At 53.8% G+C, this 13,056-nt stretch overlaps 1 protein-coding gene across 2 annotated transcripts in view; it reads right to left on the reverse strand.

The window, feature by feature from the left end:
• TRAPPC12 (trafficking protein particle complex subunit 12) overlaps positions 1-13,056 on the reverse strand; it is an 81,957-nt gene that overhangs the window by 60,303 nt on the left and 8,598 nt on the right. For both annotated transcript variants that reach the window (XM_045447859.1, XM_045447860.1), the window contains exons 2-3: positions 11,268-12,456; positions 105-221 (exon numbers count right to left, since the gene is read on the reverse strand). In XM_045447859.1, coding sequence (XP_045303815.1) covers positions 105-221; positions 11,268-12,452 — 1,302 coding nt within the window. In that variant the 5' untranslated portion in view covers positions 12,453-12,456. The remainder of the gene's footprint in view (positions 1-104; positions 222-11,267; positions 12,457-13,056) is intronic.

Genomic DNA, 13,056 nt, shown 5'->3' on the forward strand with positions numbered 1-13,056 from the left:
TGACTCTAAGGAAAATATGACGAAGGAAGGAAAATATGACGAAGGAAGGAAGGAAGGCAGGACTTATAAAAAACAATTTCGAAACCAAACACGTCATAACTTACGATTAGCTGCTTCAACCCGACAAAAGTCTGCTCCACGGACTCAGCATTTAAGACCCGCCTCTTCGCCGCGGCTCTCTCACCCAGGAAGCGAAGCATCAGGTCTTTAACTGCATCCCCCTTGAAGGAACGGAAGAAAAATATGTCAAGACAATAAAATGTTAATTAAACTCAGCTAACCAGAACCCATAACTAAATGAGATTCCTCTTCTCTCCAACGGTGTATGGAGGTTAAAACGTGCCTACAGTAGTAACATTTCAGCTGCCCAGATGCTGAAGCATCACAGCATTTGATCAAATGTGTATTTTAGACCTGCCCTTGCGGAGAAGCGGTAAATCCCCACCCCCTGCGGCAGGCCGACGGGAGACATACCACGCCAGGAGGGGGGCTTCGCATGGGCCCCCGAGGGGTGAAGAGACATCACAGGGGACAAAGGGCCGGGTCCGCGCGGAGGTGGGCTGGCCTCGGCAACCTGCCAGTTTGCCTGGGTCTCTGGGGAGGCCTCTGGGACCTGGCTAGAGACATCATCCGTGGCCTGGGCATCCCTCCCTCCAGGGCTAAGTGCACCCCAAGCCCGAGGAAGTGAGAAAAGTCCCCCCGCCCTCAGGTCCTTCGGCACCCGTTCAGCCAGGCCCCCTGCTTACAGGAGGGTGCTGTCTGCCAGAAAAGGGCCCCACGGGCCTCTGCGACCCGATCCCCAGTGAGACGCCCCACAGACAGGGCGGAGGGGTGCAGGTGGAACCCGATGGCTGGCGAGGGTGTGGGGGAAAAGGAAGCCCAGCGCACAGCTGCTGGGACCTAGGACTCTGCAGCCGCCGTGGAGAACAGCGGGGGGTTCCTCCAGAAGTTACACATACAGCCACCTTACGGCCCGGCGGTTCCACTTCCGGCCATTGATCCCAAGGAAACAAAAACACCAACTTGAGAAGATGTCTGTGGGGCGCCTGGGTGCAGGGCCGGCTGAGTGGCCGACCTCGGCTCAGGTCATGATCCCAGGGCTCGGGAGTCTGAGCCCCGCACTGGGCTCTGCGCTGTCAGCGTGGGGCCTGCTTGAGATCCTCTCCCTGTCCTTCTCTCTCCCCATCTCTCTGTTTCTGCCCCTTCCCTGCTTGTGCTCTCTCTCAAAAGTAAACATTAAAAAATAAAACAAAGGGGTGCCTGGGTAGCTCAGTCGGTTAAGCGTCTGGCTTCAGCTCAGGTCATGATCTCGCAGTCCGTGAGTTCAAGTCCCGAGTCGGGTTCTGTGCTGATGGCAGGGAGCCTGCTGGGGCTTCCCCGTCTCCCTCTTTCTCTGCCCCACCCCCGCTCACCATCTTTCTCTCTCTCAAAATAATAAAACATTTAAAAAGAAAAAAGGAGGGGCGTCTGGGTGGCTCAGTCGGTTAAGCATCCGACTTCGCCTCAGGTCTTGGTATCTTGGACCGTGAGTTCAAGCCCCGAGTCAGGCTCTGTGCTGACAGCTTAGAGCCTGGAGCCTGTTTCAGATTCTGTGTCTCCCTCTCTCTGTCTCTCCCCCGTTCATGCTCTGTCTCTGTCTCAAAAATAAATAAACGATAAAAAATTAAAAATAAAATAAAATACACCCCTGCTTTAAAAAAAAAAGAGATGTGTGCACCTGCATGTTCATGGTGGTGTTATTTCCCCCAGTGGAGACGTGGAAACGACCCATGTGTCGTGGACGGATGAAGAGGGAAAGAGGAGGGGGTGTATTTGCACACGGCCACAGTTCTCAGCCATGAGAAGAGAAGGAACTCTTGGCATCTGTTTCCACATGGATGGACCCTGAGGGCATTATGCTACATGAGATAAGTCAGATGGAGAGACAAATCCTGTATGATCGTGATCACTCACAGGTGGAATCACAAAAACACAAAAACCGAAGCAGCAAAGCAGCTTCTAGGTACAGAGAACACACTGGTGGCCGCCAGAGGCAGGGGCGGGGAGTGGGGGCGGGCCAAATGGGACAGGTGGTCAGGTGCTAGAAACTTTCCATCACCACACAACCAGGGCGCGGGGATTAACGGATGGCGTGGAGCCGGAAGGAACCAGACAGCGGCGTGTACTTGCAAAGTTCTCATCACAAGAAAAATGCTGCCGTAACCGTGGAAGGTGGCGGATGTAAACCAGACCAACTGTGATCGTTTCACGATACGGACAAATGGTGACTCGAGTTACACACTTGAAACTAACGCACTGTGTCAGTTATTCCTAGATAGAAAAATAAATTTTCGAAAGAGAGGAAAAAACATAAAGGGAAGATAGAAGGGGGAGGGGCCGAGGAGACAGTGGTTTGGCCAGGCCAGGAGGGGAAGGACTCCCAAGGCTGCAATGACCATGGAGACGTCCGACCTGGGGGAGGTGTGCAGGAGGAGAAGACTAAAACCTCTCCGTCTCAGCGAGCTGATGCTAATGGCGCAGGGGAGCACGGAGAGCACACAGGGACTGAGGACGGAGAGGAAGTCAGCGTGCACACCCTACAACTGCCCAGCTCCTTCCTATTGTCTCCCTACCCTCGGTGTGCGCCAGCAAGGGTAATCTTTCATTATCGTTCCAGATGGCGACACTTCAAAGGCACCACCGTGCGGGCGATGTGTGCAGGGGTCTGTGGCTGCCCTTCCCCCATTAAGGGGGAGGGTGGCTTTGGCGGGGTTCCAGGTCACGTGTCTGGTTGTGGCCCCGGGAGCCGAGCCAGCCCTCCTGCATACACAGGGGCAAAGATGGAGAAGCGGCAGTTTTAAGGCTTTCTGCCTTCAGACAGTGAGGCTGAATGCCTCCCATGCTGCAGCCACAGAGGTGGCTAACTGGTCTAGAGGGACAATTACAGGGCGGGATGAAAGGAGCTCAGCCAGATGGCTCCATAAAGCTTTGCAGGAACGTGACTCCGTCTGGGCCAGAGGAGCTGCGAGCCAGGAAAGGAACACTTCGCATCCTGATGCTGCAGAGGGAGGGCCATTTTAACCCCTTCATCCCTGCAATGGCCTCCGTTAACTAGACCACGCTGCAAAATCTTCTCCCCGTGAAATACTCTGTTGGTTGACATTTTGGCTGGCACAGCCGGAAGTTCCTGGGACGTGAGCATCTGTGTGACAAACACATATCGCACCCACGAGAGCCCAGGGGTGTGCCTACTGGTGCTGTCACTAAGTGGAGGGGATCATGGCACAGGGGCCACGGCCCCTAACTGCACGTCCTCCTGCGGTCACTGGAGAGAGGGGTGCAAGCTTCCCCCGCTTCGGGCTTTCGTCAGAGCCATGCTGCTGCACCTGAGACAGGGCCGCTTCAAATCGGCAAACTTGTAGGTGAGGGACTAGTGCACCCAAGGCCAGGGCAGGGAATGTGAAGAGACAGCGGGGGAACAAGCCAGGACTCAGGCAGGCGACGAGGAGGGTGCCTGTTCCCCCCCCGTTGTACGTGTCGTGCAGAGCAGCGGCTGATTTCTGCTCACGGATGGCTGCGGGCCATCACACCTCCTGCAGAGAGGGGACAGTTCCGCAGTCCCTCCTGGATTCTAGCGGACAAAGACGAAACGCAAACCAGGGCAGCCGACTCAAGAGTACAGGCTTTCCTGTCTGGGACACCTGAAGACACAATGGCCGTGGGGCAGCGGTGCCGGAAAGGGAGCGGCCCCTGTGCCCGACCCGGCACACACGGAGCTCTGTGCCTGGCTCCAGGGGACCGGCTCTGGAGCCTTCTGTCCTCCCCCTCCCGTGTGTGTTCTCTCCCGGGGTAAGCAAAACCACCCAACGAACAACATCACACACACAAAAGTGAACAAAACCCCAAAGTGGTGGGAAATGGAAAACAGTGCAGCCACTGCAAGACGGTTTGGACACTTCTCACAGCGTGGAACACAGGCTGCCACGTGACGAGCGCTCCCGCTCCTCGGCGCGAGGTACGCACTCAAGAGAAAAGGAAATGGGTCCACGCAGAAACCTGCTCACGGGTGTTCAGAGGAGCAGTGCTCATAACAGCCAACAAGTGGAAAGAAGTCAAATGTGCATCAGGGGATGAATGGGTAGGTAAAACGTGAACAGTCATAACCTGGAACAGTATTTGACGATAAAAAGGAACGGGGTCCCGTCCGTGCTACAAAACGGACGACTCTTGAAGACGTCATCCTGAGTGAAAGAAGCCAGTCAGGAAGGACCATGTGTTGTGGGATCCCATTTGTAGGAAACGTCTAGAACAGGAGAATCTGCAGAGACAGAGATCAGTGCTTGCCCGGAGCTGGGCTGGGGCGGGGGAGACGGGAAGAGAGGGTGAAAGCATTTGGGCTTCTATTCGGGAGACACAAACGTTGCGAAAACCGGTGGTGATGGCTGCATAATCCTCTCAGAAGGCTAAAAACCAGCGAACCGTGAGAAGTGTGAACACGTGAGAAGTGTGAACCGTGAGAAGTGTGGCACGTGAACTGTCTTCCCATACAGCTGTAGAATCAAAACCAAATCTACCCCTCTTTTCTTTTCTTGCGAGGCCCTAAACAAATCGGAATTTGAGAGATGCTCTTCCAGGGAAAGCAGTCTGACACTGTCACAAAACGGCTTGGACCGGCCTCTCCAGAATTCCGCACGCACGTGCCTCAACTCAGGTAAGCAAACTTAGACGAGGGCCCGAGGAAAGGCCCGTCTGTGAGTGTGTGAACGCAGGCGGCTGAGTGACTTCTGCTTCTGTCTGTTCCACAGTAACTGGGACTGGACTGTCCCAGAGTAAAAGAGTGATGACGCAACAGCTTTCAGACACAGAAAAGGACGGGGCTCTACGAGAAGGGAGAAGGGGATTTGAACTCTTGAATTCATAGGCGCTTTTGGACCACCGTGTGGGGAGGAGTCCCAAGCAGAGCACGGTGAACCTGTTGAGGTTAGGAGACAAAGGTGGGGCTCCCAGAAGCTCAGGGGGCTGGAATCTGCAAGAGGGAGCCCGCACAGGAGGGAGTCCTGGGAAGGAGGGGGCCCTGTGCAGGAGGGAGTCCTGGGAAGGAGGGGGCCCTGGGAAGGACGGAGTCCTGGGAAGGAGGTGGCCCTGTGCAGGAGGGAGTCCTGGCAAGGAGAGAGCCCTGTGCAGGAGGGAGTCCTGAGAAGGAGGGAGCCCTGTGCAGGAGGGAGTCCTGGGAAGGAGGGGGCCCTGGGAAGGAGGGAGTCCTGGGAAGGAGGGGGCCCTGGGAAGGAGGGAGTCCTGGGAAGGAGGGAGTCCTGGGAAGGAGGGGGCCCTGTGCAGGAGGGAGTCCTGGGAAGGAGGGGGCCCTGGGAAGGAGGGAGTCCTGGGAAGGAGGGGGCCCTGGGAAGGAGGGAGTCCTGGGAAGGAGGGAGTCCTGGGAAGGAGGGGGCCCTGTGCAGGAGGGAGTCCTGGGAAGGAGGAGGCCCTGGGAAGGACGGAGTCCTGGGAAGGAGGTGGTCCTGTGCAGGAGGGAGTCCTGGCAAGGAGGGAGCCCTGTGCAGGAGGGAGTCCTGAGAAGGAGGGAGCCCTGTGCAGGAGGGAGTCCTGGGAAGGAGGGGGCCCTGGGAAGGAGGGAGTCCTGGGAAGGAGGGGGCCCTGGGAAGGAGGGAGTCCTGGGAAGGAGGGAGTCCTGGGAAGGAGGGGGCCCTGTGCAGGAGGGAGTCCTGGGAAGGAGGGGGCCCTGGGAAGGAGGGAGTCCTGGGAAGGAGGGAGCCCTGTGCAGGAGGGAGTCCTGGGAAGGAGGGGGCCCTGGGAAGGAGGGAGTCCTGGGAAGGAGGGAGTCCTGGGAAGGAGGGAGCCCTGTGCAGGAGGGAGTCCTGAGAAGGAGGGGGCCCTGTGCAGGAGGGAGTCCTGGGAAGGAGGGGGCCCTGTGCAGGAGGGAGTCCTGGGAAGGAGGGGGCCCTGTGCAGGAGGGAGTCCTGGGAAGGAGGGGGCCCTGGGAAGGAGGGAGCCCTGTGCAGGAGGGAGTCCTGGGAAGGAGGGAGCCCTGTGCAGGAGGGAGTCCTGGGAAGGAGGGGGCCCTGTGCAGGAGGGAGTCCTGGGAAGGAGGGGGCCCTGGGAAGGAGGGAGTCCTGAGAAGGAGCCTGAGCCCACTGTGGAGCACGAAGCAGCATGTGCACAGGGTGACACTCTGGAAGATGGGGCAAGATGACAAGGGAGCCGAACGATTCTCAGAGCTCACGCAGGCCGAAGATGTCCAGGTCAGGCCAGCTATTTGCGGCACTCTCGCTGAACACTGAGGCTTCGAGCAGATGTCAGAAAGGTCACCTAACAGTGGAAGCTACTCTAAACTCACCCTAAGCTTAAAAACAAACCTGGAGAAGATCAACTAAATCTGCACATGACTTCCCTGCCTCCCAGGACAAAGCACATGTCTTTTTGCAGATGATAAAATACAGACTTTCAAAAACACTAAACCCACAATGTCTGTCCTCTAATCAAAAATTACCAAACATGTGACAAAACAGGCACGTGTGACCCAGAACCAAGAGAAAACAGAAATACAAACAGACCCTGAGATTACAGAGATGATGGAGAACCTTAAAACAGCTATTATAAATGTGCTTGAGAATCTAAAGTAAAACTTCAACATAGCAAATAAAGAAAACGACATTAAAAAAGAACCAAACGCAAATTCTGGAGAAAAAAAACTACGAAGACTCCGCTGGAAAGCATCAACTGCAAACTAAAAAGTACAGAAGAGAAGATATACGGACTTAAAATAACAGCAGGAATTTCAACGTTAAGCAAAAAGAGAGAAAAGACCGAAAAGCAAAAAGAAATCCTTTGTGACCTCTTTGGCGATAGCAAGTAATATGTGGAATCGCAGTCCCGGAAGTGGAGAGGGGAGAGCGGAAAACGGAATAGCTATTTGAACAAGTAAGGACCAAAATATTCCCAAACTGGTGAAAACGACAAACCAACAAGGTCGAGTCCCAAGCAAGATAAACATAAAAGAAAACCATGTGAAGGCCTGTCAGGGTCAAACAGCTGGAAACCAGGGATAAAATCTTAAACTCAACTGGAGGAGAACATGTACTTAGGTACAGAGGAGCAAAGATGAAAATTATAATAATGATTATTTATTCTTGAGAGAGAGAGAGAGAGAGAAGAGAGGGAGAGGATCTCAAGCAGGCTCTGAGCTGTCAGCACAGAGCCCAGTGTGGGGTTTGAACCCACAAACCTTGAGGTCATGACCTGAGCCGAAGTGGAACGCTCAACTGAGCCACCCAGACGCCCCAAAGATAAAAATTATTATAAACTTCACGTCCCGAGCACGTTGGAAGGGCATCTCTGAAGTGCTAAATGGGAAAAACATCTGTCAACCTTGAACTTTATACTGTAAACATACTGCACATCCAGAAAAAAAATAACCTTTAAAAATGAAAATGAAGATCACACAACTCAAGCTGAGAATATCCGTAGCTGGCAGTCCCGAGTAACAGGTACGTCTTTGGCTTCCAGGAGGTTCCTGACATGGAACGGCGCGGAAGGGCGATTTCACGTAGACGGTGGGTTTCCCCGAGGGGACTCCTGTCAAATCCCGCTGCGGGAAAGGGGCGGGGGAGGAGAGAACCAGGGACAAGAGAGGGGGTGGTGGAAGGATCCGGTCTCCAAGGGCGCGTCAGGTGCGCCAGGCAAACAATTCTCTACTTCCGTTCCTTACTTGTTCTGAACTACTTCCCCACAGACTTCTGATTTCCTTCTTGAAGAACAGAGGCCACGGGGCCCCTGGGGGGCTCAGTTGGTTAAGCACCCGACTTCGGCTCAGGTCACGATCTCACGGTTTGCGGGTTTGAGCCCTGTGTTTGAGCAGAGCCTGGAGTCTGCTTCGATTCTGTGTCTCCCTCTCTCTCTGCCCCTCCCTCACTCACACTCTGTGTCTCTCTCTCAAAAATAAACACTAAAAAAAGAAACCACAAAAAAAACAGAACAGAGGTCATGGACGACCACAATGAACTAAAAGAGCCTGTCCTCCTCCTGACATCACTCTGGTGGGATGGTGTGACATAAGCTCACCTTTAAGCCGCTAACTTAGCGCAGACTGCCATGGATGTCACTTTGTAAAGAAACAAATTCAAAATCTTCTCAACTTTTACCCCACAGGAAGGCAATTTTTAATTAGGTACCAATAGGTGAGCAATTTGGAAAAACGTCAAACACGAGTGCTTTAGAAAGATGATTGTGCATGAACAAGTCTGCGATAGTAACAGTGACGAAGGCGAAACTCAGTTACAGGTAAATCCGCGACGTGGTTTTAAAAGCTTGGTGTGCACAGAAGGTTAACAGAAAAGCCAATCTTTCGTCTTCTGGAATACACCAGCCCGTCCATTCAAGGTTAACCATACGGTTTTCCTTCCCTGTTTTGGGAATGAAAGGTTCTTTGAAGGGTGATATACAAGCGAACACACATCTAGCACATTTGTTACGTGGGAGGGTCAAAGGTATTTTGGGAACTGTTCTTCGTTCAAATTTCAACTCACCACGAGGTTCCCGAAACAGCCACTGTGAACTCCAAGACGTTATGGAGGGACTGTTGCAGGAAATGAAGGAAGAAACACTGCCTCCTGCTTGTCCCCCCCGTGTTCTGCCCGAGCAGTGGGAGCTCCCGAGTCCTTGCTGACTCGTGGAACGTTCTGGGTATTTCACGGTTAGCAGCGTGGAATTGGGGAGGGAAGTCACAGCAGCTTTAAAGCGGGGGAGGACCTACGCCAGGGTCTCCTACGTGACTCAGTCCAGGCGCAACCAGCAGAGAGCTTCGGTGCTCGTGTTTCTTGACTCAAGAATGACTGACATTTTGGGCAGGACGACCGTCACGGTCTGACCCTAACCAGCCTGCCCCGTGTTCAGCGTTCGTGGCCCCATCCACGAAACGTCACGCGCTCACCCCAGGCCTCTTGCCAACCGGGAGAGAATTACAACCAGTGGGAGAAGCAAACTGCAAACCACAGACTCTCTGGAGAGGAAGCGCCGGGAGGCCGGTCCCACCGAAGTCCCGGGAACCGAGCAGCAGAGCACAGAGACCCCAGGAAGGGGGCAGGGAGGAGACAAGAGGCAGAACATGAAGGCCCCACCGCGGGTACAGTGGATGCACGCGGGGCCAGGGAAGGACCGTGTGGAAACGTCAACCTAATCCCACGGGTCCCAGTGTCCCCTGGACTCAGAGCCCGTAAGTGGGATGCGTTAGAAAGATCCCGCAAAGGCAAGCGCATGTTCAGTAGCTCAGCCTGAGCAGGTGGAGGGGACGCCTCGAACACCGCCCCGTCGATAGCACGTGCGCGGCAAGTGTGGGTCTGGTGCCTGAACAGCCGTCAAGACCACCACGCGAAGTGTCCAAAGCCTGTGGGCTCGCGCTTCTCGGGCCCTAGAAAATAACTAAGGGCTCCACGTCCCCAGTGGGACACTCGTCCCGGGCTCAGCGGCTCACCAAGGTTTACCAACATATACCAACACGCACCGGGCTTTCTGACCCAGCCGGGTGTGTGCAGCGGGGCTGCGGGAGACCGCCGGTCCCGCCTCCGGTTCTGGGAGGACACACATGCGCAGGACACGCGGCTGCAGCCTGGCCGGGGCGGCGCCCCCCACGCACCGGGCCGGGCAACAGCTGACGACCCCCCTGCGATCTGCCCGATGTGCTGCAACCGCCAGCCAGCGACCTGACCGTACCAGTAGGTGTCGTGTGCGTGTCGTGCGTGTAAACGTTTTTACCGCACGGCGCACGCTTCAGGCCATCTTGTACTCAGGCTTTCAAATTTAATGAGAATCTCATTAAAAATTCTGTTATCTCATCATTCCTATTTTATTTTATTTATTTATTTTTAAAGTTTACTTATTTATTTAGGGAGAGTGCACAGGCACACGTGGCGGAGGGGCGGAGAGGGAGACAGAAAACCCAGGCGGGCTGCACGCTGTCAGGGCGGATCCTGACTCAGGGCTCCGTCTCACAAACTGAGAAATCATGACCTGAGCCCAAATCAAGTGTCAGACGCTCAGCCGACTGAGCTGCCCAGGTGCCCCTGAACCATCAGTTTTAATATCTTATTACCTGCAGAAACATCCGTTATAAAAATGAGCCATATGTATTCAACCAGCCTCTTGAAAAAGGACCCTGAGATCGTCTCAGATGCCTTGCAGTAATAAACCCCACTCCGACGGACATCCCAAAAGCTGGGTATTTCTATGCCAGTGACGTTACTTCTTTAGGAAAAAAATTCCTAAGACTGGTATTTCTGGATCAAATAACATACACATTTGGATGCTGATTTAAAAACTTTACTTAAAAAAGTTTGTAACAATTTATGGTCCCGTCAGGGCTGCCCAAGACAGACTATTTTCCCACACTTGAACAAACATGGAACGACCGTGAATGAAATGACTAATCAGGTATCAAAAAACGGAGGAAGCACCTGGGTGGCTCAGTCGGTTAAGCATCCAACTCTTGGTTTCGGCTCAGGTCATAATCTCACACCTCGTGAGTTCAAGCCCCACAACGGGCTCTGCGCTGACAGCGTGGAGCCTGCTTGGGAGTCTCTGCCTCCCTCCTTCCCTCCCTCTCTCTGCCCCTCCTCACTCACGCTCTCTCTCTCTCTCTCTCAAAATAAATAAACATTAAAAAAATAAGATAATGGAAAATGGAAATAATCTCATTGTCTTTGATTACTAGATTGAACTTTTCTATGTTACTGTTTATTCTCTAGAACATTCAGACATTTTTGTGATTTTTTATTTGGGGGGGGGCCATTCATATTTTTCTTAATGAAATGTATAAAACCTCTTTCTACATAAAGCACGTTATTTGGTAAACAACAAAAAAAAGGAATGGGGGCTTATTTGCTGAAGCTTAAATGTCACAAATAACGTGCTCACACAAGGTTCACAGCTATTTCTGATTTTTCTGATGTAACTATCTACCTTGTGGGCATTCACTTCTAAGACTCTGATTAGTGCCTTAAACACATTTTATTAGGGAAATCAACGGAGTTCCAAATTGTCTAGAGACATAACGCGGACTCTCAAAATGAGAATTTTAGGAATTGCTGGACAAGGCAGATTTTTCAGTCCTTGAAGGCGTTTTTACATGTGTGTATACACACATGGACACACACACACACACACGTGAATGGGGGGTGAGTGAGAAGCTGGGGAAAACAGAACGAGATGGAAAGGAGCCGGACGTGGACACGGGCGACCTATTTCGCTGGGAAGTGCCCTGCGAGGCGGCCCGCACCTACCTGGATGTTGTCGAACTTGAGGCCCGGCATGGTGAGGCTCTCCTTGTCTACGAACACCGTGCTGTACTGTTGGGTTGCCACTGAAATCAAGATGTCCCGGGTCCCCTCCCCGGGGAGCCAGGCATCGCTCCTGCGGTCCATCTCACTCATGCTCAGGGCGGTGGCAAAGGGGTCCTCGCTCCCTGCAAACACGGCCTGGATCTGGGAAAACGGTTTTGGAGACTGAGGAATTTCTAGGGAAGCCGTGGGAACGGCGGACTCTGACTTTTCAATCCCTGGGGAGAGACAGGGCGCAGCAGAACCCGGGGATCTCTGTCCCACCGGAGTGGAGAGCGAAGACCGTTTCTCGGGAACGGAAGAGCCCGCGTTGGGGTTACTGACGGAGAAGAAAGTGGACGTGGTGAAGGAATCAAAGAAGTCCGAGGCCAAGGAACTAGAGTTGCTGGGGTCACCAAAGAATTTACTGAGGCTGGGGCTTGGCTGGACCGCCTGGGGAGGGGTCTTGGCCACCGCGTCGCTGGCACCGCCACAGCTCGGAGACTTCACCATCTGGGACTGGAAGCCGTCCCTCAGCAGCAGGGGCGGCTGGGAGCGGGCGAACGACTGGCTGAAAATGGTGCACACGGGCACGGGCTCCTCCTCACGAGGGGACTGCCTGCAAGGCGGGCTGTGCCCCGGCCCCTCCGGGCCCGGGTCCTCGGCACCCTCTTCTCCCAAGGCGGGGGCACCTTTTACTTCTTCGAGCTCTGGGTTGGGGGTCGCGTCAGAGCCGCCTTTAGATGCACGGTCTCCCCCGTCTCCGTCGCTTCCAGTGTCATTGCTCAGCGCGTCGACTGCTCCTTCACCCACCAGACTTTCCGGTCTGGGATCAGCGTGACCGTCTGCAGGCTCCACGACGTCCTGCAAACAGCCCAGCTCACCTGTGTCGTCCTCGCTATTGTTAGGAGAGTCAGAAATGAGGACACTCTCCATCATGTGCTCATTAAGCTTATCTACAAAATGATTAGAATCTTCCGATACAGTCTCGTTCTCTTCAGACCCAAACTCGTCTCCACCGAGGTCGATGGTCTCCTCGTGATAAAGGAGCTGGCCCTGTTCTCCCTGCGGAGTGGTGCTCCCGTCTCGCCCATCGGCCGGGAGAGATTCCTCGGCTGCGCTCTGGCTGGCACCGTTAGCGTTCTCCATGGTCCTGAAGCCAAAACAGAAATGAACCAACCTCATCAGCTTTCCACCTCTGTCATTACTGAGCTGACTTAAACTTATAGACAAATGGTGGCCACATGACATCATACATTTGCCCAAACCCACGGAAGGCACACCGCCAACGGTGAACCCTAAGGTAAACCGTGGACTCTGGAGGATAATGATGTGTCCATGCAGGTGCACCGCATGTAACTGTGGGGGAGACACAGGGCACACGGGAAACCTCTGAACCCCCGGCTCAATTTAGCAGCAAACCTCCAGCTGCTCCAAAAAATTAAGTCTATTAGAAAGTCTTTGTCAGTTACATATTCGAAAGACTCCATTTCTCCAGCCATCTATCAATTGACTGATTGATCACGGTAAAAGACACACCCCATCTATATTACTTACCGTCTTAACCACTTTTGAGTTTACAACTAAGTGGTGTCACGTGCATTCAGTGTGCAACCACCACCACCGTCCATCCCCAGAACTCTTGTCATCTTGCAAACTGACACAATGTCCCCGTTAGGCACCACCTCCCGGGGCCCTCCTTCCCCACCCCCACTGCCAGCTCGGATAACCGCCTTCTACTTCATGACTCCCT

This window comes from Leopardus geoffroyi, chromosome A3 (assembly GCF_018350155.1).
Source record: "Leopardus geoffroyi isolate Oge1 chromosome A3, O.geoffroyi_Oge1_pat1.0, whole genome shotgun sequence".
NCBI lineage: Eukaryota > Metazoa > Chordata > Mammalia > Carnivora > Felidae > Leopardus > Leopardus geoffroyi.